The 24,918-nt window shown below is 44.6% G+C and overlaps 1 protein-coding gene across 2 annotated transcripts in view; it reads right to left on the minus strand.

Moving 5' to 3' along the window:
- CHRNB3 (cholinergic receptor nicotinic beta 3 subunit) overlaps positions 1-21,575 on the minus strand; it is a 30,040-nt gene extending 8,465 nt beyond the window's left edge. For both annotated transcript variants that reach the window (XM_060237068.1, XM_060237067.1), the window contains exons 1-3: positions 21,343-21,575; positions 14,314-14,465; positions 10,605-10,649 (exon numbers count right to left, since the gene is read on the minus strand). In XM_060237068.1, the coding sequence (XP_060093051.1) occupies positions 10,605-10,649; positions 14,314-14,465; positions 21,343-21,397 (252 nt within the window). In that variant the 5' untranslated portion in view covers positions 21,398-21,575. The remainder of the gene's footprint in view (positions 1-10,604; positions 10,650-14,313; positions 14,466-21,342) is intronic.
- Between the last annotated feature and the right edge of the window lie 3,343 nt (positions 21,576-24,918).

Below are 24,918 nucleotides of genomic sequence, written 5' to 3' on the forward strand. Positions count from 1 at the left end.
GGGCCCTGGACTGGATGATAGATGTGCAGTTGCCTTAGCCCAAAGAACATGGTCCCAACAACTATGTTGCTGGACTTGCAGACTTTAAATAGAGAAATGTTTCCTTGCTCCTTATTAAGGGGCAGTGCAAGAGGTTTCGCGGAAGAACATTTATACTGAGGAAAGAAATACAATCTTGATGTCTTCACATCAGAGGGGGGTGGGAATAATAGTTAGTCCCCATCTCAAAACAGAAAGATATGGAAACCCACTGAAGAACTAGATACATCTACTTGATCTGTAGATAAGGGTGCACAATCACATGAATCTCCAGGTCATCTAGAGTAGTTTCCAGTTCATGAGTTGAGGCTGTCAGGTAGGTTACCAAGCCCCATCTTTTGGCCATGACTCCATGTAGAGGTGTCATATATATATATATTTTACTGTTACTGGAAGGACCAACTGCTAGTACAAGTTCATAGAGAGCAAGGGTGTCATTCCTCCTTTACCTAAATGCTAAGAGAAGCAGCAGAATGGAAATGTCAGTGAGTGTGGAAAGAATTCTTCTCCAGCACAGGCAGGTTTAGAGATTTCACTATCCTCAAAAGCAATTCCTTCCTTTTTCTCTCTGATGAGGCCACCCTCCACACCACCACTCTGCTGGCCAGTCCTCTAATTTTCCATGAGTACAGGTAAAGTCATAACCCGTTGTTACTCTGATGCCTTTCATACAGCTCAACATGACATATACTGCTGATTCCTTCAGTTCACCTCACTGTGAAAAGCTGAAAAGAAAGCTGGATGTTGTTTCTTCTCTGCTTAGCCGGCAACCCTACATCATACTGTGGTGCATAAACTGAGGTTCCTGAGGATGCATCAAGCTTACGGGGGGAGGGGGGGGGGGAAAGAGACTTCTCTGCTTGTATTTATTATTTATAAGTTTTTAGATTGTCCTGAGGGAATGGAGGAAGAAAAAGCTTCCTGACTAAAATCAATAGCAGCAATAATGGTAAAGAATTCGGATCTAGGGGCTCTTATAAGTTCTCTTTTTCTTCAAAAAATATGCTCCATGCTCCTTCTTGTCCAATTAAGGATCACATACCATAGTCCTTTATGTTCTTTACACCTTCTAAAGCACACATGGCACTGCTGCAAATTAGGGTAACCTAATTTGTAACAATGAAAAAGATTAAAATACAACTATGAACTCTGTGTGTGTGTGTGTATTCCATTGCTGCAACCTCTTTGGTTACCCCTCTTGCACAGTACTGTGTTTTTCTCCCCCTTTTTAATTGCACCCACTGCTGCAAATTAAACACATCTATCTTTCCATTTTGATTTCTTCAGTGGCAAGGAGTGATGGATGCCTAGCAGCCTGCCAGGAAGTATGGAAAGAGACTCACAACTCTTGCTCTATGCATGCTTACTCAAAAGCAAGGCTGCTACCACACAGGATCATGAACGCCCCCCACACTATTGCTGCACTCACTGCTGCCCTCAACCCCTCACCTCTACTCCTCTTCCCCTTTTTCACTGCATCTGCACGAGCCCAGAATTCCTCCTTTCCCCACCTTCTAGCCAAGCGGTGCTGTAATGCTGGAACAGAGCAGAGCTGGAAAGGAAAGACTGCTTTTAGATGGCTGGAAGTGGGGGGCAAGATATGTGGAACTCTTAGCTCAGCCATTTTGAAGGCTTAGCTCCAACATGCTTCCTGTAGTCACTGCATGGACATTCTGCCCACAACCACTCCACAGTTCTTCCTTTGATCTGGTTTATGTTGGAAGTGAAGCCGCTGTCCCCTGTCTCAGCCTCCAGACGTCATGACAACAGTGTAGACAGCTAGACAGTCACACTGACTTTTCCTTCCTGTCAGGGCTCTGTAACATATTTCCATATAGTGTATAACTATTTAATGTCATTTAATTATTCCAAGGTTAAATTGGTCTGTGTAAGATACTAAAAAAGAAGCCCTATCTACTCCACCTCTTTCAGACATAGACAAATCAATTATATTCGCCAAGAAAGCCATACACATTTAATTGTTCCAATTAGTTCTCATAAGCCAGTTTCCTCACAGTTCCTAAAATTATTTTGATGCTTTTTTGTATGGGCGAGTACCTTCAGACTGAAATAAAATTTTGCAGATGAAGATTCTCCTAAACCAGCATGTAATTGGATATACCAAAGCTGCTAGGAACACACAGTCTCCTCTCATCCATTTCCAGTCAGAATCTATCAGCCAGAAGTATGGGCGACTGACTGTACCGGCTGTCATTGGCATGTTTCAAACTATTTGCTTCCCTGTGCCTCCCAAGACTGATTTAGCTAACCACTGAAGTTCATATTTCAAAAGGCAGACCTTCCGTCGGTTGTTTATCTCAGATAACTCTGTTTAACCAACCTTAGCGCAAGGTAGAGACAGCTGCCGTTTCAGATTTTAGGAAGAAAGGCAATATTTTTCATGAGGTTTCCTTAGGGAATTTAGCCAAATTAATCTACTATTGCTATGAATGTCAATATTTTGACATCTCAACCAACCACTGTATCATGCCAACTCAAGTCCTAGTCTTTAACTGGCAGACTGAGATGAACAGCCATTTTACATGCTGATGTACGGTGCATTGCACCAACAATATCATCACTGTTTTCTTCCTTTTGGTTTAAAAGAAGAAGAAGAAAGGTGGCAAGGGAGTAGAAGAAAGACAGAAGGAAAACAGAGAGACTGAGTACAAAATTGAAACTGGATTCCATGTTATTGTTGGATTACAGTGTGGTCTGAAAACACTTGCAATTTACCGCTTCATTGGATATTTATCTTCTGCTTTGTTTTTGTGTGTGCTACTATTCAGTAAGAGCCTCGTGGCACAGAGTGGTAAAGCTGCAGTACTGCTCACGACCTGAGTTCGATCTCAGCGAAAGCTGGTTCAGGTAGCCAACTCCATGTTGACTCAGCCTTCCATCCTTCCGAGGTCGGTAAAATGAGTACCCAGCTTGCTGGGGGGAAAGTGTAGATGACTGCGGAAAGCAATGGCAAACCACCCCGTAAAAAGTCTGCCATGAAAACATTGTGAAAGCAACGTCACCCCAAAGTCGAAAATGACTGGTGCTTGCCCAGGGGACTACCTTTACCTTTTTTTTTTTTTTTTAACTATTCAGTGGGTTGGATCCAGCCAGCTTTTTTTACTCAGTCTTGCCAGATTACATTTATTACTACATCCCCATCCCAAATGATCTTTAAACATGCACCATTTTTGGTGGTCTAAGAGGATCCTTCTTTTTCACCAGCAGAAAGGCTGGTTGGATCCAATGCACAGTGTGCACTCTCAGCAAATACCATACTTTACAGAACAAGAAGACAGAATCCAAAGTGTAACAACAATCAACCTTAAAAACTCCATATGAAACAAAGGAGCAGTAAAAATATGTCCAAAAATAGGACATATATCTGTCTTAACCTAATTGAAGAAAGAGTTAACTGAATGATATTGCCAATCACCCTTGTGCCCTCCAAGAGGAAAATAATAGTCCCTAAGAGCTGCTGAAGTCTGCTTTGCCAAGACAGAGCACTAAGAGTACTTTTACATATCCTATCTGACAGAACAAGCTGACTTGGGCTGCAGATGGTCAAATAAAGAGTGAAGAAACGACTCCAAGAAACCAAGAGCCTTGTGTTATGCCAGTGGCTCATCCTAGGCCCAACTCAGCAGTGGCTACTGTTAGGGAATTCTGTTTGAAAATCTATTTCTTAAACAGTGCGATGGATCACTGGATCAAATAATCATTGAGAGACATTTAACAAGAAAAAGCAAAAACATTTATTTCTACAGGGAAAGGGTACTGGGAGGTGAAAATAACAAACACTATAGAACTGCATGATTACACTAGAAGATCATGTGCTTAATGAAGGCTACTTCCTCCTTCTTCTTGACCTCTCTGCCTGAACAAAGGAAGTCACCTGACTAACTGACCAAACAGCTTCTAGACCAGTATCTTCTTCCCAGGTTATGCAGACAATAGGGAATCAGGCACAGTGTTAACCCTATAATGACTGGAACTTTAGAACATTGCAAAGGACATACAGAACAAATACATATTTCCAACAGCTACAAATAGAAATTTTGTGTAGGGGAGGAGGACACACTGGGGGAGAGGGGATTGTAATTCATGTTTAAATTATTTTTAGAAACAATCTTAGTGTAATATAATTGTATTTCACTGAAATCCTTTAATTGCCTTTAATTGTATTTAAAATTATACACATTTAATATAATCATAGTTGGGAACACCAAGGACTCATCAATCATTCCTTTCCACTCACTGGCCAAACTCTGCAAGGTTGGAGAAGGGTTGACTTGCTACCAAACAACTGAGTAGAAAACTCTCTGCATGTTTTTTTCTTCCTTATATGTACATAAGAGGTTGATTAACTGAATGCTGGAAATAAAGGGAAGAACTCTGGAAGAAGGTCTCTTCTGATAGATTAGTCTACAGTATCCTCTACTGCATGGCTACAACCCTGATCCTCTTTAGTAGGAGATGGCACCTATACTATTATAAGTCAGAAGAATGGATGTCTTATTTTGGTGTATGCAACCACTACACAGAACACAGCTTTCCCCACAATGATAAACATGGCTGAAAGGAACTAACATAATCTTTGCAGGTAACGTGGACTACTTCCCATAATAAACACCTGGGTTTCCTGGAAAAAATATGAATACACACTCTCTATTACTTGGGTCTTTCTCAAGAAAAACTCCCTATCGACAAAGAAAGGCAATCGCTGGGTTTCATCACTGGATCATACGTAGATTTTAGTACAGTGTCTTTTTCTGTTGGACAGTGGTCTTTATCCATGGGTTGAGACCCTCAAGCAGGCTGCAGAGGCCCATCCGTGGGGACTCAAGCACCAACAAATTTGCCGTTTTCTTTGCTGCTTTCTTGCCTTTCTTGGCATGCCCACTGAAAGGAGGATCAAGATTGCAAGGCTAGGCCACGTAGGGTTGAAGATGATTCCCTTTTTTTGGTATATGCAAGTACATGCAGGGTTCATACACTCAGGCTCCTCCTTTTCCCGTCATGTGCGTGTGATGTCATGTGCCTTTCCGGCATACGCACACAGCTCAGTGAAACCCATGCTGCTGGCTTCTGGAGGTGATTAAAATAGGAGTGAGGCAATGCCTGTCAGTAAAGCTCCACATATAGCTGCACCAGGGAAAGAGAACACCATTTCTTTGGGCACAACTCAGCCTCCAGTGATGAGGTTTCTATGAGGCAAAGAGGGGACACATTTGATAGTCCTCTACTCAGTAGAGCAGAGGTGTCAAACTTATTTGTTATGAGGGCCAGATCTGACATAAATGAGACCTTGTCGGGCCGGGTCATGAGTGTACCTATTTAAGATTACGTAGCAGAGATATAGACCGTTTTCACACACAGCTTACCTCGCAGTCACAATCCTGTTCCCTCCGCAGCGTCTGTCGGATTTCCCACCATCTGCGCCGGAGTTACAGGAAGTGACGCGGCTTTTACGTAGCAAACGTAAACTGGGTTTTAGCTGTTTACGTTTGCTACGCAAAAGCTGCGGCATTTCCTGTAACTTCGACGCAGAATGTGGGAAATCCGACAGACGCTGCAGAGGGAACAGGATTGTGACTGCGAGGTGAGCTGTGTGCGAAAACGGTCATAAACTTTTTAAAGGACACAGACAAACACGACTAAAGATTTTTTAAAAAACTTAAAACAAAGCATGCCGTATGTTTGACACCCCTGCAGTAGAGTCTACTGAACATTCCACTTCCTCTCCAAAGGATACATTCAAATGCTTTGAGGAAGAAGTGGGGGGGGGGGTGCCCACCCCCTCCTTCCTTCATGCAAGATGGAAGGGCCATGTGCTCCCCACTGATCAGCTGAAGGGCCTTTTAAATCCTGCAAGAGGGGAGGGAGAGAGGTAGCTGCCGGCAGTGGGGCTTGGGGGCTGGGATTCCCCCCACCGACCAGCTGGCCACTGCCTGGTTGGGGCCCCCAAAACTGGGGGAGCCCCCACTGGAACCTGGGGGATGGCAACCCTAGGCTGTTAAAAGAAGAAATGGTTTTTATACCCTGCTTTTCACTACTCGAAGGAGTTTCAAATGAGCTTACAACACCTTCTCTTTCTCTCCTGACCACAGACATCCTGTGAGGTAGGTGGGGTAGGTGAGGTAGGTGGGGCCAAGAGCATTCTGAGAGAACTGTGGCTGACCCAAGGTCACCCAGCTCACTGCATGTGGAGGAGTGGGGAATGAAACCTGGTTCTCCAGATTAGAGTTTGCTGCTGTTAACCACTATACCACAGCTGGCTCTGTTAGGGAAACCTATTTTTATTTTCTTTTTTTCCAATGTTCTTCTCAAGGAACCAGGAACCACAGTACTGGACACAGGATTCCCCCACCCATTGACATTTTCATTGTAATACAAGCAGGACTTTTTTTGTAGCAAGAACTCCTTTGCATATCAGGTCACAGCCCTCTGATGTAGCCAGTCCTCCTGGAGCTTACAGTAGGCCCTGTACTAAGAGCCCTGTAAGCTCTTGGAGGATTGGCTACACCAGGGAGGTGTGGCCTAATATGCAAAGGAGTGTCGGAGCGGGAGTAGCAGAGTGAGGGAGATGACTTGCCCGACACAGGGCTTCAGGAAAGAAAATCAGGCAGACACGTGCAACTAGTGCCAAAAGGTGTATTAACATATATACACAACAAGTGCTCTCTTGTGCAGTCTATACAATATCACCTCCACGGACAAAGTGCTTCGCCTAACCACCATCTCACAGGGAGAGACCTGTGTGATGCACACACAGATCATATATAGTCCAAGCAGCCAATCCTGGCCGTGCTGACTCAGCAGATTGCATCACTTGGCTTCTGCCGGCTCAAGCCGGTCTGCTGATCAGGTCACTGTGACCTAGCCTGGCAGCTAGATCACCAGCTGTCATACTGTGGCTGTCAGACTGGGTTTATGTAGATTCTTGCTCCAACACACCTCCTAATCTATTTAAACCCAGTGCACCAAGACACTTCACACAGTTTACATACATGTCCACCAGCAACATTACAGTTCATATTTACGTAGCTCGGAACCCTTTCCGGACTTCGTTCAGGAACTCATCATGATTGTAAAACACATCATCGTGTTCCTGTTCAGCCAGCTCTTTCAGACGCTTGGCTTCAGCCTCCTTCTCCCTTGCCTCGCACTCTGCCACCCAGGCTTTCCATTTCTTAGCCTTTTCTTTTAACATTTCCTCAAATCCGGGTGGGTCTGGATTGACAGTCAGAGTGACATAGGGACACTTGTACCTAGCGGGACGTTGGCCTTTGGTGGACCTGGCAGACACCCGTGGCCCTGTGCTTGGACCAGCTTTGTCTTCTTCGGGTTGCTCTGTTCCCACCTCCTGGGCTGGTTGCTCTGCCCCTGTAATTGGGTGTTGAACCTCCTGACTCTCACACTTTACCTCCAGTTCCTGCATTTGAGGCTCTGCCTCCTGACTCTGCTCGTCAGGCTCTGTGCCAGCATTCGGCTCACCTTCTCCAGCCCCACTGGGTGCCACCTCCTGGGCTGGAGTTCTGGGCTGCGCTCCAACATCGTTATCGCTACTTGGCAGCAGGACAAATTGTTTCTGCAAGGAGTGCAACCTTGGTCAGCTGCTTTCTTCATTGAACTGGGCACTCTTACTAAGTGTTATCTTGCTTTTGCTATTGCAGAAACGATAACACCTGGCCCTTGGCTTGTAGCCCAGAAAAATTAGGCTCTCTGCCCGGACATCCCCCTCCCCGCTACTCGTGGAGTGGATGCCAACCCGAGCCCGTGACCCAAAGACTTTTAAAGAACTCAAATCTGGGGTCTTGTTCAACAGTAACCTGTAAGGCACATTTTTCACAGTATTACACCAAACCCTATTTTGCAAAAAAACAGCTGCATGTATGGTTTCTGCCCAATAGGTCATTGGCAGTTGTGCATCCTCTAACATGCAATACATCACATTCTGCAATACAGCCCCATGCCCATTTTCTCGGGGCGTTGCCGGGTTCGTCAGACGGTGGGCAATGCCCTTGTTCTCCAGCCAACGTTTCATCTGGTTAGATAAGAATTCCCCCCCTCCGTCGGTTTGTACAGCTAGGAGATTAACCCCTAATTGTCTCTCCACTGTTTTGACCCACTTGGTGAATGTCTTATACACCTCAGACTTATGCACCATGGTGAAAACCCACGCGTACCTCGTGTGGTCGTCGGTGGCCACCAAGCAGTATCTCCTCCCCGACAGACTCTTTGGCAATGGGCCAATAACGTCTAAATGGACTAGTTCCAGGGCTCGTGTGCTTTCCCTTGAGCTTTCTTTAGCAACAGCACACGCCTTGCTTTTGGTCTTCTTGCAGACCTGGCAATCCAAGTAACATTTGCAAGGATTTACTTTCAAACTAGGCACAAGCTCCAGGGTTTTCTTTAACGCCCTAAATCCGCAGTGCCCAAGTCTCCTATGGAGCAAATGTATACAATTATTGTGCACAGGCTCATTCGACACCTGAGCCACCTGGGCACAATCACTCTGGACCACATACAGTTTACCTTCCCTCTTTCCTGTCACAAGCAACTTTCCCCCACCTCCCAGGATTTTGCAGCAGGTTTTCTCAAATCTCACCTGGTATCCCTGGTCAAACAGTGTGCTAACACTCAACAGGTTAGACTGCAGTGAGGGTACATACAACACATTTTGCAACATACATTTCAGTGCAGGAAATTCCACATTGCCTGAGCAAACAGAATTGGCAGTGGTCCCATCAGCCAATCTCACATACTTATGCTCAGGACTGTCAATGTTTTTCAACAACTCCTTCTCGCAGCAGAGATGGCTCGTTGCCCCGGAGTCTAAAATCCAAGCAGACCCTGTGCTCTCTACTGCAGACGTGACCAGCCGGGTTGCTTCCTCACACGGGCTGGCGGTCCTCCGCTCTCGCCGCACACGCCCCCGCCTCTTCTCCCTCTCAGGGCAAGCTCGGAGCAGGTGCTGCGACGACCCGCATCCATAGCAGCGACGGACTGCAAACGCAGTCGGCTCCACTTCCTCCACCTTCGGACGCCTGCCAGCAGCAAAAGCTGGCTCATTCTTGGCTGTCTTCCCGGACACACCGATAACAGCACGCTGCCCGGCCGACACCCCCGGACAGCTCACGGCCGCAATTCTCTCTTGGAAGTCAAGCAGGTGGGCACAGACGTATTCCATGGTCAGGGTCGCTACGTCCACCGTCTCCAGAGAAGTTATCAGGGGAGTGTACTCAGGTGGCAACGACGACAGCAAAATGTACACTCTGTCGTCTGGAGCTACAGTCTTGCCTCTTGCCTCCAGCTCAACGAAACAGTCCGTTAGCCGTTTGATGTGATCTTTCACACACCCTCCAGCCGGCATAACGGTGCGGAACATCCTCCTTGTCAAGGCCATGAGGGAACCAGCAGTGGTGCTAACATGCACCGCACTCAACGCGTCCCAGGCAGCCTTGGGAGTGTCCTTCCCTCGCACATAAACCAGCTGGTCATCTCCTATAGACAGCACTATGTTGGCCAGTGCCTTATCCGATAACACAGTCTCGGCAGGAGATAAGTCAGCAGGGGGGTTACTCACGAACAGCCATTGCCCTTCACGCTTGAGGTAGTGTTGCATTCTCAGGCTCCACACCGCGTAGTTGGCTGAGGTGAGCTTCTCAACGGCTACTCCAAGCTGTTGCTGAGCCATCGTGCCGACTCCTCCTCACGGCCGGCTGCCGACGTCCCTCTGGCTCTCAAACAGAGAACGGTGGTGCTTCTGTGTCCTTCACCGGCGTTCCTCGCCTCCGGCTCTTTCCAAACTCACAGTCAGCTCAACTCTCAACTCTCTCCTCCGCGCAGCGGAACCGCCCTGGGCCCATAACCCTGTCGGAGCGGGAGTAGCAGAGTGAGGGAGATGACTTGCCCGACACAGGGCTTCAGGAAAGAAAATCAGGCAGACACGTGCAACTAGTGCCAAAAGGTGTATTAACATATATACACAACAAGTGCTCTCTTGTGCAGTCTATACAATATCACCTCCACGGACAAAGTGCTTCGCCTAACCACCATCTCACAGGGAGAGACCTGTGTGATGCACACACAGATCATATATAGTCCAAGCAGCCAATCCTGGCCGTGCTGACTCAGCAGATTGCATCACTTGGCTTCTGCCGGCTCAAGCCGGTCTGCTGATCAGGTCACTGTGACCTAGCCTGGCAGCTAGATCACCAGCTGTCATACTGTGGCTGTCAGACTGGGTTTATGTAGATTCTTGCTCCAACAAGGAGTTCCTGCTACAAAAAAGCCCAGAATACAAGTGTACTGCATTTCATTCTTTCATTTACCATTACTTTCCAGTGACAACCCAGTTAGAACAGAGTACCTTGAAGCTGTTAGTTCATGCCCCTTGAGATCAATGAGACAAACTGTCTGAAATTCAAGAACATTTGTTTCTTTAACAAAACCATAGAACATTTACATATTTCTATTTTGTTTAAAAAAAAAATCCTACTAGCAACTAAGAAATACTCACATTAAAATGTTTTAGAAGAATGCATCGCAATATATATTACCTGTTTCAGCCACACATTTGTTGTCATTAACTGATTCTTTTCATCCTGTCAAAGAAAAAAGCAGAAAGAAGAATTCACCGATGACTTCTAAACAGCTAAAGGGAAGAAAATATTCCTAGTGCTGAAGAACCAGTGTGGTGTACTGCTCAGCGAATCAGAATACGTGATGGGAGACCCAGATTCAAATATCCACTCTTCCCCAATGTTTGCTAAGTTGCCCCGGGTACCTCAGAGGGTTGTTATCAGGGGCAGACTAGCCATTTAATGTACTTGGAATGTTCCCAGTGGGATGCTGACATGGAGAGCCAATGGTGGCCAGATGGAAGAAGAGCCAACTGACAGCCATTCTGCCATTGGTTGTACTCCTTCAGCAAGAACAGTGACTAATGTTAGCTCACCAGTGGCCTTCTCCTGCACCATTGCTACTTTATGGTAGTTCAGGGGAATGTAACTGGTAAGCTGATGTCCATCGTTGGTGCTGCTGGCCAGGTGCAAGCTGGGCATGGCCCCTGCACTGTTGGCTCAGGGCACCACAAGGGTGCCAAGATATTTGAGAACTGCAAGACATGAACATCAGATATTTGAGAAAAGGAAGGAAGGAAGGAAGGGAGGAAGGGAGGAAGGGAGGAAGGAAGGAAGGAAGGAAGGAAGGAAGGAAGGAAGGAAGGAAGGAAGGAAGGAAGGAAGGAAGGAAGGAAGGAAGGAAGGAAGGAAGGAAGGAAGGAAGGAAGGAAGGAAAATAGATGGGGGAAGGGAGGATGGCAAGAGGGAGGTGGAAAGAAAGAAACTTTAACTTTAAATGCACTCTCCAAGTCACCAGTGGGGCAGTTGGGGCTTCGAGAGTCACACAATATGTATGAAAGATACAAATGTGGCTCCCTAGCTGCAGTTTGGCTACCCCTGTTCTGGACCATTTAAACTTCTCACTTCACCCCTAGTTGTGTGAACAAAATGGAGACAGACTGTATGCTACCCTGATCTCCCAAGAGGAAGGGTAGGATTAAAATGTACTGAATAAAATAAATAAATGAACCAGGCAAGACTTCAACAGCACGGATGTTTAATTGACAGTACACTTATACTTAACAGCAGGAAGGGATGGGGGAATGAGAGAGTTGCTTAGCAATCAGCAAGGCAATTTTCCCACTTGAGCTGCAACCCCCTGATCTTGAGCCTTTAATAGCTGCGCTGACTGAAAGAACTCTGGCTGGTCCAATTTTGCCATTCGCTTTGAGGCTGTGATCACACACTAAATAATGCACTTTCAATGCACTTTCCAACTGAATTTTACTGTGTGAACTGGCAAAATCCAGTTGGAAAGTGCACTGAAAATGGATTGAAAGTGCATTCTTTAGTGTGTGTGATTGCAGCCTGACTGTCAGGGGAACTGCACGGTCCGTGTGTGCTATTTAGTACAATCTGTGCTCAGGCCTGAGACCATTCAGACACAGAAGGGAAAAGAAGTGTGTGCAACATCAGCCCCTGCTGTTGGCAGGCAATATGAACCACCAGGATTGGTCAGACTTGCAGTTTGGCCTCACACCCTTGCCACATCAACAGAACACCATCTTCTGCCCACTCTTATACCGATTTCTCATTAGCGTTGCTCCACCCCAGAATTTTGTTTTCCCCCAGCACAAGTGATCTATTTCCCACCAGTTGCTCCATGGGCGCATTTTGATGCACAGCTCCCTTCAGTTTCCCTCACAGTTTCTTAATCCTTAAAAGACTGCATCACAAAGCCATGAAGAGAACTGGAGAAGCCATGTATCAAAATGTGCCCACGTAGTAACTGGTGGGAAATCGATCATTTGCTCCATGGAAAACAGAAGCCTGGGAGCAGAGCAATGCTAGTGAGAAATCAGCTTCTGTGGTTACACTAGATTCTAGGGCTGCCAACCCCCCAGAGGTGGCAAGGATCACCAAGGAGGTGGCAATGATCACCATTTCCATTGCCACTCAAAACAACTGTGACAAGCCATTTCTAGAGGGAACACACATTGTTTCCTATTATTTTTTGAGAACTAGCTTTGCTTTAAACTAAACACCATCCCCTCAGCTATCAGGTGCTAAAGGTAAAGAGTGTATAGGTCTTGGGTTTGCTGCCGTGAGGTAAGTTTTGTGGTGAGTGAATAGAACAAGGAAATCGCTGAGGCAGGGATTATTGTATATTAACAACACAGAAGGTTAATTTGTTTACAAGTTAATTTCAAAGAACAGACAAAGGAGAAGCCTGGCCGAGACACATTAATTTAAACTACTTATGGCTTCAGTGAGTACTCTGGATTTTCTATAATAGTTTCAGGCATAAAGAGATCCTCTCTCACACAAAGGATTCCATCCTCACCAGCCTGCCCTATCCCAAGGTCTCATTACCAGAGACAGGACTAATAATCGGTTACTCTGTTCTCTCTCAGAAGTAGAGCTAAGCCACTCTGCCACACTAACAAGCAGAGTTACTCTTCACCCTGTCTGGTTGTTTCCTGAGCCAGACCTGAGCTCTCTCTGCTCGCTCCCTGAGGCAGAACTGAACTCCCTCTGCAATCTCCTAAACTCCCGAGTGGCTGTTTTCCTCTCTAGGGGCAGGATAGCCTCCTGTCCGTCAAAGCAATGACAGCAGAAAAAATGTTTAAAATGGCTGTATGGCTGATGGTGTGATGTCACTTCCAGATTTTTCCCAGGAGTGATGTCAGTTCTTTTCAGAAATTGCTGCTATGGTTTTACCGTAGATTTCCTGGAGATTCCTAGAGAAGCATGATATGTGATGCCAGAAGTGGCATCATATCATTGCTTCTGGTCATCCCTATGCATGCCAGTCTTATGGTTGTCATTCTCCAGGTGGCACCTAGAGATATCCAGCTATTACAGTCAATCTCCAGATGACCAAAATTAGTTCCCCTGGAAGAAATAGCTGCCTTGGAGGGTGGACTCTATGGCATTGTACCCTGCTGATCTCCCTCTCCTCCCCAAACCCTGCCCTTCCCAGGGTCCACCCCCAAAATCTCCAGGTATTTCTCAACCCAAGCTGGCAACCCTATCCAGTTTCCTACTGGTTGCCAGGCCAAGTCTGGTAACCCTATTGGGATCTGTGGTCACCCCTATCCTGGCCTGCTGAGTGACTATAATTGTGAGAACAGAAGCCAGAGCAGAGGAACATCCTTTACTAAAAAATAGAGGGTTCCTATATGTTCAATAACTTTAATTATACATGTCGGACTAAAAACTTCTTATCTCTTGGTATGCAATTTTATTCTATATAATCATCACAACCAAATGCTACAATGGAAATATTAAGGATTTTTCCCCAGGGGAGTGCCACAATCCCGAGGGTCACTTATGACATTTTTTAAAATTTAGGTATTGATACAAAATATATGCAATATCTGTTACAAATGAAAGGTGTTTCATATACTCCACCCCACCTTCCCGAAACTCCACCAGCAAATCTCCATGATTTTCCCAGCTGGAAACAGGAAACCCTAACAAAGATTCTCCTGCAGTATTCTTACCATCATCTTTTTTGCACATGACGGATACCCAGTGAAAAGAAAACAACTGTGGTCCTATAAAATGCCCCAAGAGAAACTCAGCTGGACAGACAGGGAAATGAGTGCAAGGGAAGAGTTATCTGTTACCACTCAGGGAAAGGAAAAGTGTCTGTTTTCATTAATGGGAGGGACACATGAAAAGTGATATACAGATTACCTACCACATCTACTAGCTGTGATATCTTTAATCCGAAGTACACTTTTATGGTATCATTGGAATGTTTTACTGGCCTGATCCACTTCTGATACCCTTGAAATAAGTGCCGCAAGAGGGCATCTTCATTCTCAGCAAATGAGCTGAACACAGTGAAAGCTGAAAAGAACAAAAAGAGAAGGGAATGGAGGTGTGTGTGAATAGATACAGAAGTATTGTCCAAGAGACTGCATCATCTTGGCATAATAAAATCAAAACTTTGATGAGCATTACTTCTTGGCTGTAAAAAGTAGCACTAAAAAGAATGATGGGGAAGTGTCATAGCATTGATTTCAACAGGAAGTATTTAATCGTGAATGACTCAATTGGGGGCATGAAGGGGACTGTCTGATGTATACAATTTAGTTAAGAACACATGAGAAGCCATCTTGGAAAAGGCCAGTGACACACAGTAGCCAAAACCCACGTGCCATCAGTAGGTCCACCAGCAGGACCAGAACTCCAGAAGGCCTCTCACTGCTGTCCTCCAAGCACCAAGAATACAGAGCATTATGCCCCAGACAGAGTGTTCCATCTATAACTTGTGGCTAATAGCCACTGAAGGACCTCTGCTCCATATGTTTATCCAGTCCACTCTTGAAGCTGTCTATTCCTGTAGAGCTGCCACTACTTCTTGTGGAATTGAATTCTACTTGTTAATTTCTCTTTGGGTGAAGAAGTACTTCCTTTTATCTGTTCTAAACTAACTGTTAATAAATTTCACTGAGCGCCCACGAGCTCTTGTATTGCGAGAAAGGGAGAAAAGTATTTCTTTCTCTACTTTTACTATCCCATGCATAATTTCATAAGCCTCTGTCATGTCAGTCCTCAGTTGTCCTTTCTCCACAATAAAGAGCCCTAAGTTCTTTAACCTTTCTTCATAGAGAAAGTGCTCCATCCCCTTAATCATTTCAGTACCCCTTTTTTGCATTTTTTCCAACACTATCTTTTTTTGAGGTTCAGTGACAAGAACTGTATACAATATTCCAAATGAGGCTGCGCCATAGATTTTATACAGAGGCATTATGATATGGAGCCCCGTGGAGCAGAGTGGTAAGCTGCAGTACTGCAGTCCAAGATTTGCTCACGACCTGAGTTCAATCCTGGCAGAAGCTAGGTTCAGGTAGCTGGCTCAAGGTTGACTCAGCCTTCCATCCTTCCGAGGTTAGTATACCAGCTTGCTGGGGATAAAGTGTAGATGACTGGGGAAGGCAATGGCAAACCACCCCCTAAAAAGTCTGCCATGAAAATGCTGTGATGCGACGTCACTGTGCTTGCACAGGGGACTACCTTTACCTTTATTATGATCCTGGCTGATTTGTTTTAATCTCCTTCCTAATAATCCCCAGCATAGCATTCACCTTTTTTATTGCAGTTGCACAGTGAGTCAACATTTTCAGTCAGTTATCTACCATGACTCCCAAGATATCCTTCCTGGTCAGTTACTGGCAGTTCGAACCCCATCAATGTATATTTATAGTTATGGTTTTTGGTTCCGATGTGCATTACTTTGCACTTGCTCCTACTGAACCTCATTTGTTATATTAAGAAGGATACACTGGACAGTATATTCAAATTGCTACCTCATTCTGATAGAGTTAAAATTGTTGGAGTGAGTAACTCCGCATGCCTGGACATTGGGGAATGCTACATCAGTGAATATGAAAAGAGTGAAAAGAGTGAATATGTGCTATCTCCTTGAATGGGATGCCTCTCTTTGACTTAACCTGAGAGCTGCCCTCTGAGCCCTCCTTTCTCTCACTTTGTCTTTTCTTTTCACATGGCCTTCTATGGAGACACATGTCTCTGCAGGTCACTCTTGTAGAGACAGTGCCTTCATACTCCTACACACATGATGCCAGACAAGCTGGCCTTTTGTGAAAGGGAAAGTACTCTTTAGATAGACTTCTTTCTCTTCTTTTGACTGCAACCTGAATGTGAACTGGTTCTACTTGAGTAAATGTAAGGTTTTTTGCAATTATCTCTTTGGAGGTTTATTTACTGCACTCAGTATCGCACTTCTATGACTGGGCAAAACTCTGCTGTATTAACCAAACATACCAATAAAAATAAGGTGGAAAAGAGAGCTACAGTCAAAGAATGTATTGCACCACAAGATCTGGATGCAGCCAAACCAAAGCCCCATTCCATCATCATAATTTTGGCATGTCAGCTTCCTGTAATGTAAGAACCCACAGTCTTCCAGATGCTCATGGTTGCCATTTTATGTGGATGCAGTGATGTGTGCATTCTTCCAGCTGTGATTTGCGCAAATGCAGACACTAAAAAAATATGGGTTTCCAATTGCATGTACAAAAGCTGGAAACCCTGCAAATGTCTTAGCCACACAAAATGGCAACAAAGTGTAGTGAGAGGAGCACACTCAGAATGCCCTCCTGGTACGTGAGGTCAAAGTGCCAGATTTTTAACAACCATTCCAACCTGCATTCTTGAAAAGCTTATGTCAAAGATGCTATTTCCATATCCCTTGACTGCCCCAAAGTGGGCAATGGAGCTTAAGGGCTGGGTTATCGCCACTGCCTTTCAGAACCTATGCAAAGGTTGACTGGGAAGATGCAGCTCTTGTACCTTCAACAAGTGATGAGAGAATTTCACTAAATTCAGCTTTTCTCTCCCTGCATGACAAGCTGCATGTGCCAAAGTTAATCTTACCCACTCATTCAAGCCCTGTCCTTTTTTACATCTGGTCATTGCATCTAAGGAGCATTCTACATCAGTGGCCAACTCACTGGGGGCCAAAGTATGCAATACTTTTTTTTTTTTAATAACAGAGGTTTGCTGGATCTCACTTGCTTACCCCACAACTATATAGGGGACCACAGCATGGGGGCAGGGCCGGCCCTAGACTGGCACCCTAGGCAAGGCTAATTTATGGCATTCCCCCCCCCCACATACACATTGATAACATCACTGAGTCATGTGGGGGGCACCCAATTTGGTGCTCCCAGAAAGCCAGTGCCCTAGACAATTGCCTAGTTTGCCTACTGGCAGGGCCAGCCTTGCATGGGGGGAAAAACAAAGTTAGGCTCCTGCCTTCCTCCCATGCCATTTTCCTGAGCCAAAACTTTTAAAGTTATGCAAATGAACATATATGTAATGTAATGTAAAATTTTATTTGTATCCCGCCCTCCCCCGCCAGAGCAGGCTCAGGGCGACTAAATCTGGCACTTTGACCTCACGTACCAGGAGGGCATTCTTAGTGTGCTCCTCTCACTACGCTTTGTTGCCATTTTGTGTGGCTAAGACATTTGCAGGGTTTCCAGCTTTTGTACATGCAATTGGAAACCCATATTTTTTTAGTGTCTGCATTTGCACAAATCACAGCTGGAAGAATGCACACATCACTGCATCCACATAAAATGGCAACCATGAGCATCTGGAAGACTGTGGGTTCTTACATTACAGGAAGCTGACATGCCAAAATTATGATGATGGAATGGGGCTTTGGTTTGGCTGCATCCAGATCTTGTGGTGCAATACATTCTTTGACTGTAGCTCTCTTTTCCACCTTATTTCCATATATATGAACATATATGATGCTGCCTTATACTGAATCAGACCTTTGGTCCATCAAAGTCAGTATTGTCTTCTTCAGACTGGCAGTGGCTCTCCAAGGTCTCAAGCTGAGGTTTTTCACACCAATTTGCCTGGACCCTTTTTTGGAGATGCCAGGGATTGAACCTGGGACCTTCTGCTTCCCAAGCAGATGCTCTACCACTGAGCCACCGTCCCTCCTCATGAATCTGCACAAGGACTGTTTTAGCTTGGGAAAGCAGCATGGATGGAGGCATGAGCCCCTTTCCACCATGTTAAAGATGCCAGGCCCCCAGGAGGATTAAGCAGGCTGGAACAGGTGAGTTGCATCAGCATGCAATGTCATTCCTGGTTTAAAACAAAAAAACCAAAAAAACAGGAGGTGTAGTCATTACGTCAATGGTGATTGTCTACGCCTGACATCATGAAGTCATTTCTGGTTTTGTGCTGGAAGATATGTACTTTGGTGCAACTCTGATATGCCCACCTCATTCTCCCCCTTTCCCCTATCCCCCTTCAGCCTTTGAGGTCCCAGCTGGCAATGGAAAGGATTGCTGGTAGGTCTCCTGCCATGACACTTGCAACCCACACTGTGGTCCCATGCCACATTGGGCACCTGCAGGCTTTAAAAATTAGATTCTCCACTGCTGCTGTGTTGCAAAGAAAAGTGAGTCAGGTCTGGTGAACTGGACGCTAGCCATGAAAAAATATCTCATATAGTTTGGCCATGATAATGTATAATTGTGGGACAGAATCACCAAGGAGTTACAGAGACAAAAAGACCATTTTTGTGTTTGTGGAAGATACAATCCCTCCATATTTTGAACACAGGCTGTAGTGATCATGGCATTGTGTGAACGGATGATAAAAATTAAGTCCTGATCTGGACGTACTTCCTAGATTTTTATGATCTGGAACTGGATTAGGATGAGAACTGTAACAACTGTGTGAGGGGAGAGATGAATAGGGATTAGAATGGGAGGGCAGATTGTCTCGCAGGCCTTATAAAATAATATTTGTTTGAATTACAATTACATTAATGAAATATTGCCTAATAAGCCAGAAGGACAGATCCGTGAATTCTGTACAAAGATGTCAACAGAGTATATTAACCCATCAAGATAGCCAGCAGAAATGAACATCTTTTGCAACAAGACTCCCTAATGTGGATTTTTCCTAGCAGGAAAGCAAAAAAACAATAATAATTAAGCTATATTTTATGTCCTGCAGAGAAGCCACTGAGTTTGCTTTTTTTTTTAAGAATCCTGATTTCAAAGACTTTGTTCTCTTAACTGGAAGCTATACTGCTGCAACTGGGGGAATCACTGCTGACTGTATCAGGACTGACAGCATCTCACGATTCTGCAGGGGTGCTTGGGAAGGGTTTAACTAGAGAGCAAAATACATTGTGTGAATTGGCCATGGGGCGTAGCCATTTCAGCTCCCATCTCTGCTGAAACGGCTACGCCCCAATTATTTCCGGGGGGGGGGGGTGCTACTGCGGCACACGGAGCATAAGAGATCACTTTCTTTAAGATCTTGCATACCCTAATGGATGCTGATTATTCCTTTATTACCATTAATACTCCATCATGCTAGCCTTTCTCTAAGAAACACAGGAACATGCCTGCCTGAGTGCTGGAGTCATCAGACACAAAGGAATTAAGAACTCCCAGAGTTTTAGTAGTTGTGTAAAGGCAGGAATTTTGGCAGGTGCAGTTTTTACTTCGTTGCATGGCAGGCTGCGATTGCAAAATTCCTTCTTCCTTTGTACATGGCAAGAAGTCTTGTCCTCTTCCTTTGCACCTGGTTGCCTGGGAGTGTGTATGAGGGGGAAGAGGTTAAATAAAATTGTTTTTGTCAACGGAGTATATCTGAAGAGTACCTGCCTGCTTTCTTCCCACCTGCTCAGTCTGTACATGGAGAAAAGTGAGTTTCTTGGATTCTAATAAGTTATATTTTACTGATGATCATATATACTGTAAACCACACCAAGAACAATGTTTTTAGAGCCCTATGACAGGGTGCCCTGACCTGGATAGCCCAAGTAGCTTGACTTCGTCCAGATCTTGGAAGCTAAGTAGGCTTTGGACCAGGTTACCATCTGCATGGGAAACAACCAAAGATTGCTAAACCTCAATTAAGGTCAGGGCTTTTTTTTTTTTTAGAAGGAACGCACAGGAACGCAGTTCCAGCTAGCTGGGCACAGGGGTGTATGGCCTAATATGCAAATAAGTTCCTGCTGGGCTTTTTCTACAAAAAAAGTCCTGTGTGCTAAGCCTCAATTAAGGTCAGGGCTTTTTTTTTTAGAAGGAACGCACAGGAACACAGTTCCAGCTAGCTGGGCACAGGGGCTGTGCCCTAATGTGCAAATGAGTTCCTGCTGGGCTTCTTCTACCAAAAAGCCCTGATTAAGGTAATCTCATGGTAGCACTCTTCTGAACATCTCTTGCCTTGAAAATGCTACCAGATCGCCATAAGTCAGCTGCAGTTTGACAACACACATACACCAGAAGATGATGGGGTACAATTTAAACAAAATGAACAGATATTACAGGGAGAAGAAAAACCTCACAAGTTTCCAGAACAATATTCACAAAAAAACAACCCCTACACTGACTCCAGAATTTCCCATTGCACAGGAAGAGAAAAGCAGGGGGGAAGTGGGGGGGGGGTTCTTCTTCCAGACTGAGGGGATATTGGAGCTCGATGATGGAAGCGAAGACAGACAGAGGAATTTAAAGTGTACAGAAAGGCTACCAAAAGGCTAAGGAAATTCATGTGCTTCTCATGGTAGCACAGGAATGAGCACTCAAAGAAACAGATATACCTAACAAAATAAGATAATGCTCTAAGTTTAATATATTGTCTTGTCATGGTATTTAGCCATAAAACTTTTCACACAATTTAAATTTTAGCATTTTACAGGGAAGCTGGAGAATAAAGCAGCAGAGACCACTGTGGCTGCATTTGCTTGTATAAATCCTTTGTTATCCTTGCTTTTCATCCCCCCCCCCACCCATTTTCTTCTTTTTTCCCCCTCATCAACACATGAAATGTAAGATCCTTGAGGCAGAGACCTGTTGTTTGATTTTGTTACTCTGTAAAGCATTGTCCACACTATATAAATACTAATGATGATAACCAAGGGGTTTTTAGAACTAATATGATTTTTATCATATCATTTCATCATTCAAAACCCTTTTCAAAGATAAAACAATCAGAAAACGAAAAGCAGCACAGAAACGGATTACTGCCTACCCAGTGTAGCATATGCCTTCTCCCCCACCCCACCCCCTTTGCATAATGTTAAAAACCAGAAAAAGTATTTGAAACATGTTTAAAGCCAGCGGTTTAATTTTAGCACACAAGTTCATCTCTGTGCCACTGCAAGCAGATGACAATCGGGCACTTATTTTTAACTTCAATAAATTGCACTTACCTGAACTGTGTGCACAAAGAAGAAGGGACACTATAATAAAACTGAGCATCTCCATCGCCACGGCTGCCTCCACAGCTGGATCAGCTTCTTCTTCATAGGCAAACAACTGGCATCTGAGAAAGCAGCAGAGACAAAATAATTTTGAAGCGTGAAGCCTAATAAGACAGGGGCAGAGAGAACAGCTTTGGAGCCTTATCTTGTGCCACCGTGAAGCTTCTTAAAGTACACTTCATTGATTTTTCGGTCAGATGTCACAGGCTGGAAGCCAAAAAGAAAAACTTCTCTGGGTCCTAAACCCCACCTTGTTAAGTATGTAATAATAAAGATACCGTTAAAAGCCCAAGCTGTGTGAATTCAAAGAATCCCCAAGACAAATATAGCCGTTAGCACCCTTTTTGCCCCCTAAGAACGTACATTTTAAACACTTGTTTCTCAGCAAGAGATGGAAAATTCTAGTTGTACAAATCACACCTTTTCAGTCCTTTGTCCTTCAGTTTCCATAAAGGTGCCATTTCCTTGGTCACACAGCCAGGATATGACCATTTACCCTCTCATAGGTTATGCTGAACAATTTCTGCATTCTTTTTTGTTTGGTATTTTGTGTGTGAGAGAGAGAGAGAAAGAGAGAGAATGCACCTGGAAATTATGGTGACCCCTACTGGGGGCCTGGAGGATATTCAGACAAGTGGCTAAATAAACCTATCCCTGCCTCCTGGCTCTAGTATTCCAAGGAGATCTCCCAACGAAGTACTTGCCAGAGTCGACTTTGCTTAGCTTCCAAGATACAGCAAGGGCAACTTCTGCATTCCTGAGGATTACCCAAATCCATACAGGAACCAGCAGCCACATGACTTATTTTGCTACATCAAGCATCTGCGTTCCATAATAAAGTTGACGTCATCTTGGCAATAAAAGATTCCTGTTTAAGGAGCCCAGCCTGTGGATTAACTACATGCAATGCAATCCTACTAAACTAACTGCTGCACTGATTGCAGCTAAGATGCCTGTCAAGTCACTGAGAAAGGCATTGACCAGCGATGCTGTCCCAAACCTATGGTACTTCCTTTCTGAAGTACTGTTTCCTCAACCTGGGGAGGAAAGGTGGCATAGTATAGCCCAGTCTTGTCAGATTTCACAAGCTAAGCAGGGCCACTTCTTACATGGGAATGAGATACTACCAAGGATGACTGTATAGAGGAGGCAATGGCAAACCACCTCTGCTTTTCACTTAGTTTGAAATATCTTTGAAAATGGTGTTTTCATAACTGGAATTTTCAATCATCTCATCCCACTAATTTGTAGGGTTGCCAGGTCCAATTCAAGAAGTATCTGGAGACTTTTGGGGTGGAGTCAGGAGACATTGGGGATTAAGCCAGGAGCAAGGTTGTGACAAGCATAATTGAACTCTGAAGGGAGTTCTGGCCATCACATTTAAAGGGACCACACACCTTGTAAAAGGCCTTCTTTCCATTGGAAATAATGAAGGATAGGGATGCTGCAAATTTGGTGCCTCTACCTCAAAAAACAGCCCCCACCCAGAACCCCAGATACCCGCGGATCAATTCTCCATTATACCCTATGGGAATCTGAGAGAATCTGCGGACATTTCCCTCCCCTCCCCCCGCTTTCTGATGACCCTGAAGCAGGGGGAGCACCTCCAAACCAGGGGATCCCCTGCCCCCACCTGAGGGCTGGCAACCCTACTAATTTGGCTGCTTTCAAAGGGTATATTGGAGTGTCACAGGCAGCAAAGTGAATTGTACTGTAATTTTGGAACTCATGATCTTCACCTACTATTTTGTAGTGAAAACAGTATATATTAGTATATTAGAAATAAAATTGGGTATGACAGGGAAGACAATGCATAAAAATTCAATGACATTTGGCCACAATTTCTATAATATCCAGTAACTGAGCATTCATCTTTTGGCCGTTGCAACCCATTCAAATTTAGCAGCGGGGGGTGGGGGGTGGGGGCTGCTTGTTTTGTCATTTTATTTTGTTTTGTTTCCACATGGGTTAAACTTACCTTTTGGCCACTTTCAATTACGGTAATTAGAATAAGGCGTGTTGACAAACACATGAGATAATAAAACTGCTGTCTTGCTTCTGATAACCCTGTAGATATTTATGTTAATCTGTTGATCAAATTCAATAAAAATGCTAATTAGTAATAGTTACAAAGAAGTTGGGTCTGCCCTGGATCTCTAGCCAATGGCTAAAAATACACCTCTGTTCTAAGCATGACCTTCTGTACTGTTCTCAAGGAGGGAGCTGCTTGTGTTTGATGGCCTTGTACAAATCTGTTTACAGCTCATGTCTTGTTCCCCTTTCACCCCTGTAGGTAGGGAGCCCAACAATAGTAGCCTTGATCATCCTGTCAAATTTAATGCTTCTTTCTTTAACTGTCCCCTGGAATGAAATTTTATTGTGCATATTAATGCAATGCCCCTTTAGAATAGGAATGAGTTTCAATGCAAGTTGTACAGATCCTCTCTCTCTCTCTCTCTCTCTCTCTCTCTCTATATATATATATATATATATATATATATATACACACACACACACACACACACACACACCAGGTTATTTAAAGGAGTAATTTTGATCGTTGATCACAACAGTAGATGGTTATTAAAAATGTAATACTTTCGGTCTCTAGAGGATGGCTACAAGGCAGTGTACACAAGTAGATGAGCATGGGGTTGCTCATTTTGCTTTGTTTGGAGATAATATTTTGAAATTTGAAACAACAAGAGGACAGATTTGCATGTTATATTTAGATGACTTCTATAAACAGTTCTCTTATATCAGCAGTCCCTAATGTGATGTCCATTTGCACCACAATGTCTGCCAGTGTGTTTCCTAGGATTGTCAAGTCCCCCGCAGTCTCTGGTGGGGGACTACTTTCACGCGCGCAATGTACCATGGAGTTTTCCCTCCCAAATTGCTAGTGTCTGGGAAAACCATAGAGTTTTCCCAGAAACGCCTAGAGCGACCGGCACACAGCGTTGCTGGCACAATGACATCACTTCCGGGTGACATCATTGAGCCAGCCACATTGGGGGAGGTTCCCAACGCCGGCCCAATGTGGGCCGGCAGGTTGGGAACCTCCAGAGTGGGAGAACCCCTACCCGGCCTGGGGGCTTAACAGCCCCAGTGTTTCCTGATACCCCTCTGGTCCTTCCCCAAAACATCTCCTCTCCAAAGTAAAGAACCAATCCTGGCTTTTTTCCACTTCACCAAAGTAGAAGGTGTGCCAAGAAAACCTTGCAGGTAACAAATCTGTGTTTCCATTGAATACCCATTCGTTTGGAAACAGCTGCCTTCATCATAGGAGAATGCTTGGCTTGGAACCTCCTAACAATTTGTTGAATCTCCCTCCAGAGACATCCATTTTGTTGTAGCATGACCTGTTCTCAAAATGGTTATGGTACAAGCAGGCTCAGCAAGTTTGGGGAAGGGACCCCAGCCCCATGTTATGCAGATGCATTATAGGAATGATTGAATAGGAAAGCAAAAAAAAATAAGTAGGTCTTCAGATGTTTTTGAAACAATTTTTCCTCAAAACAACTA

This window comes from Heteronotia binoei, chromosome 4 (assembly GCF_032191835.1).
Source record: "Heteronotia binoei isolate CCM8104 ecotype False Entrance Well chromosome 4, APGP_CSIRO_Hbin_v1, whole genome shotgun sequence".
Taxonomy (NCBI): Eukaryota; Metazoa; Chordata; class Lepidosauria; order Squamata; family Gekkonidae; genus Heteronotia; species Heteronotia binoei.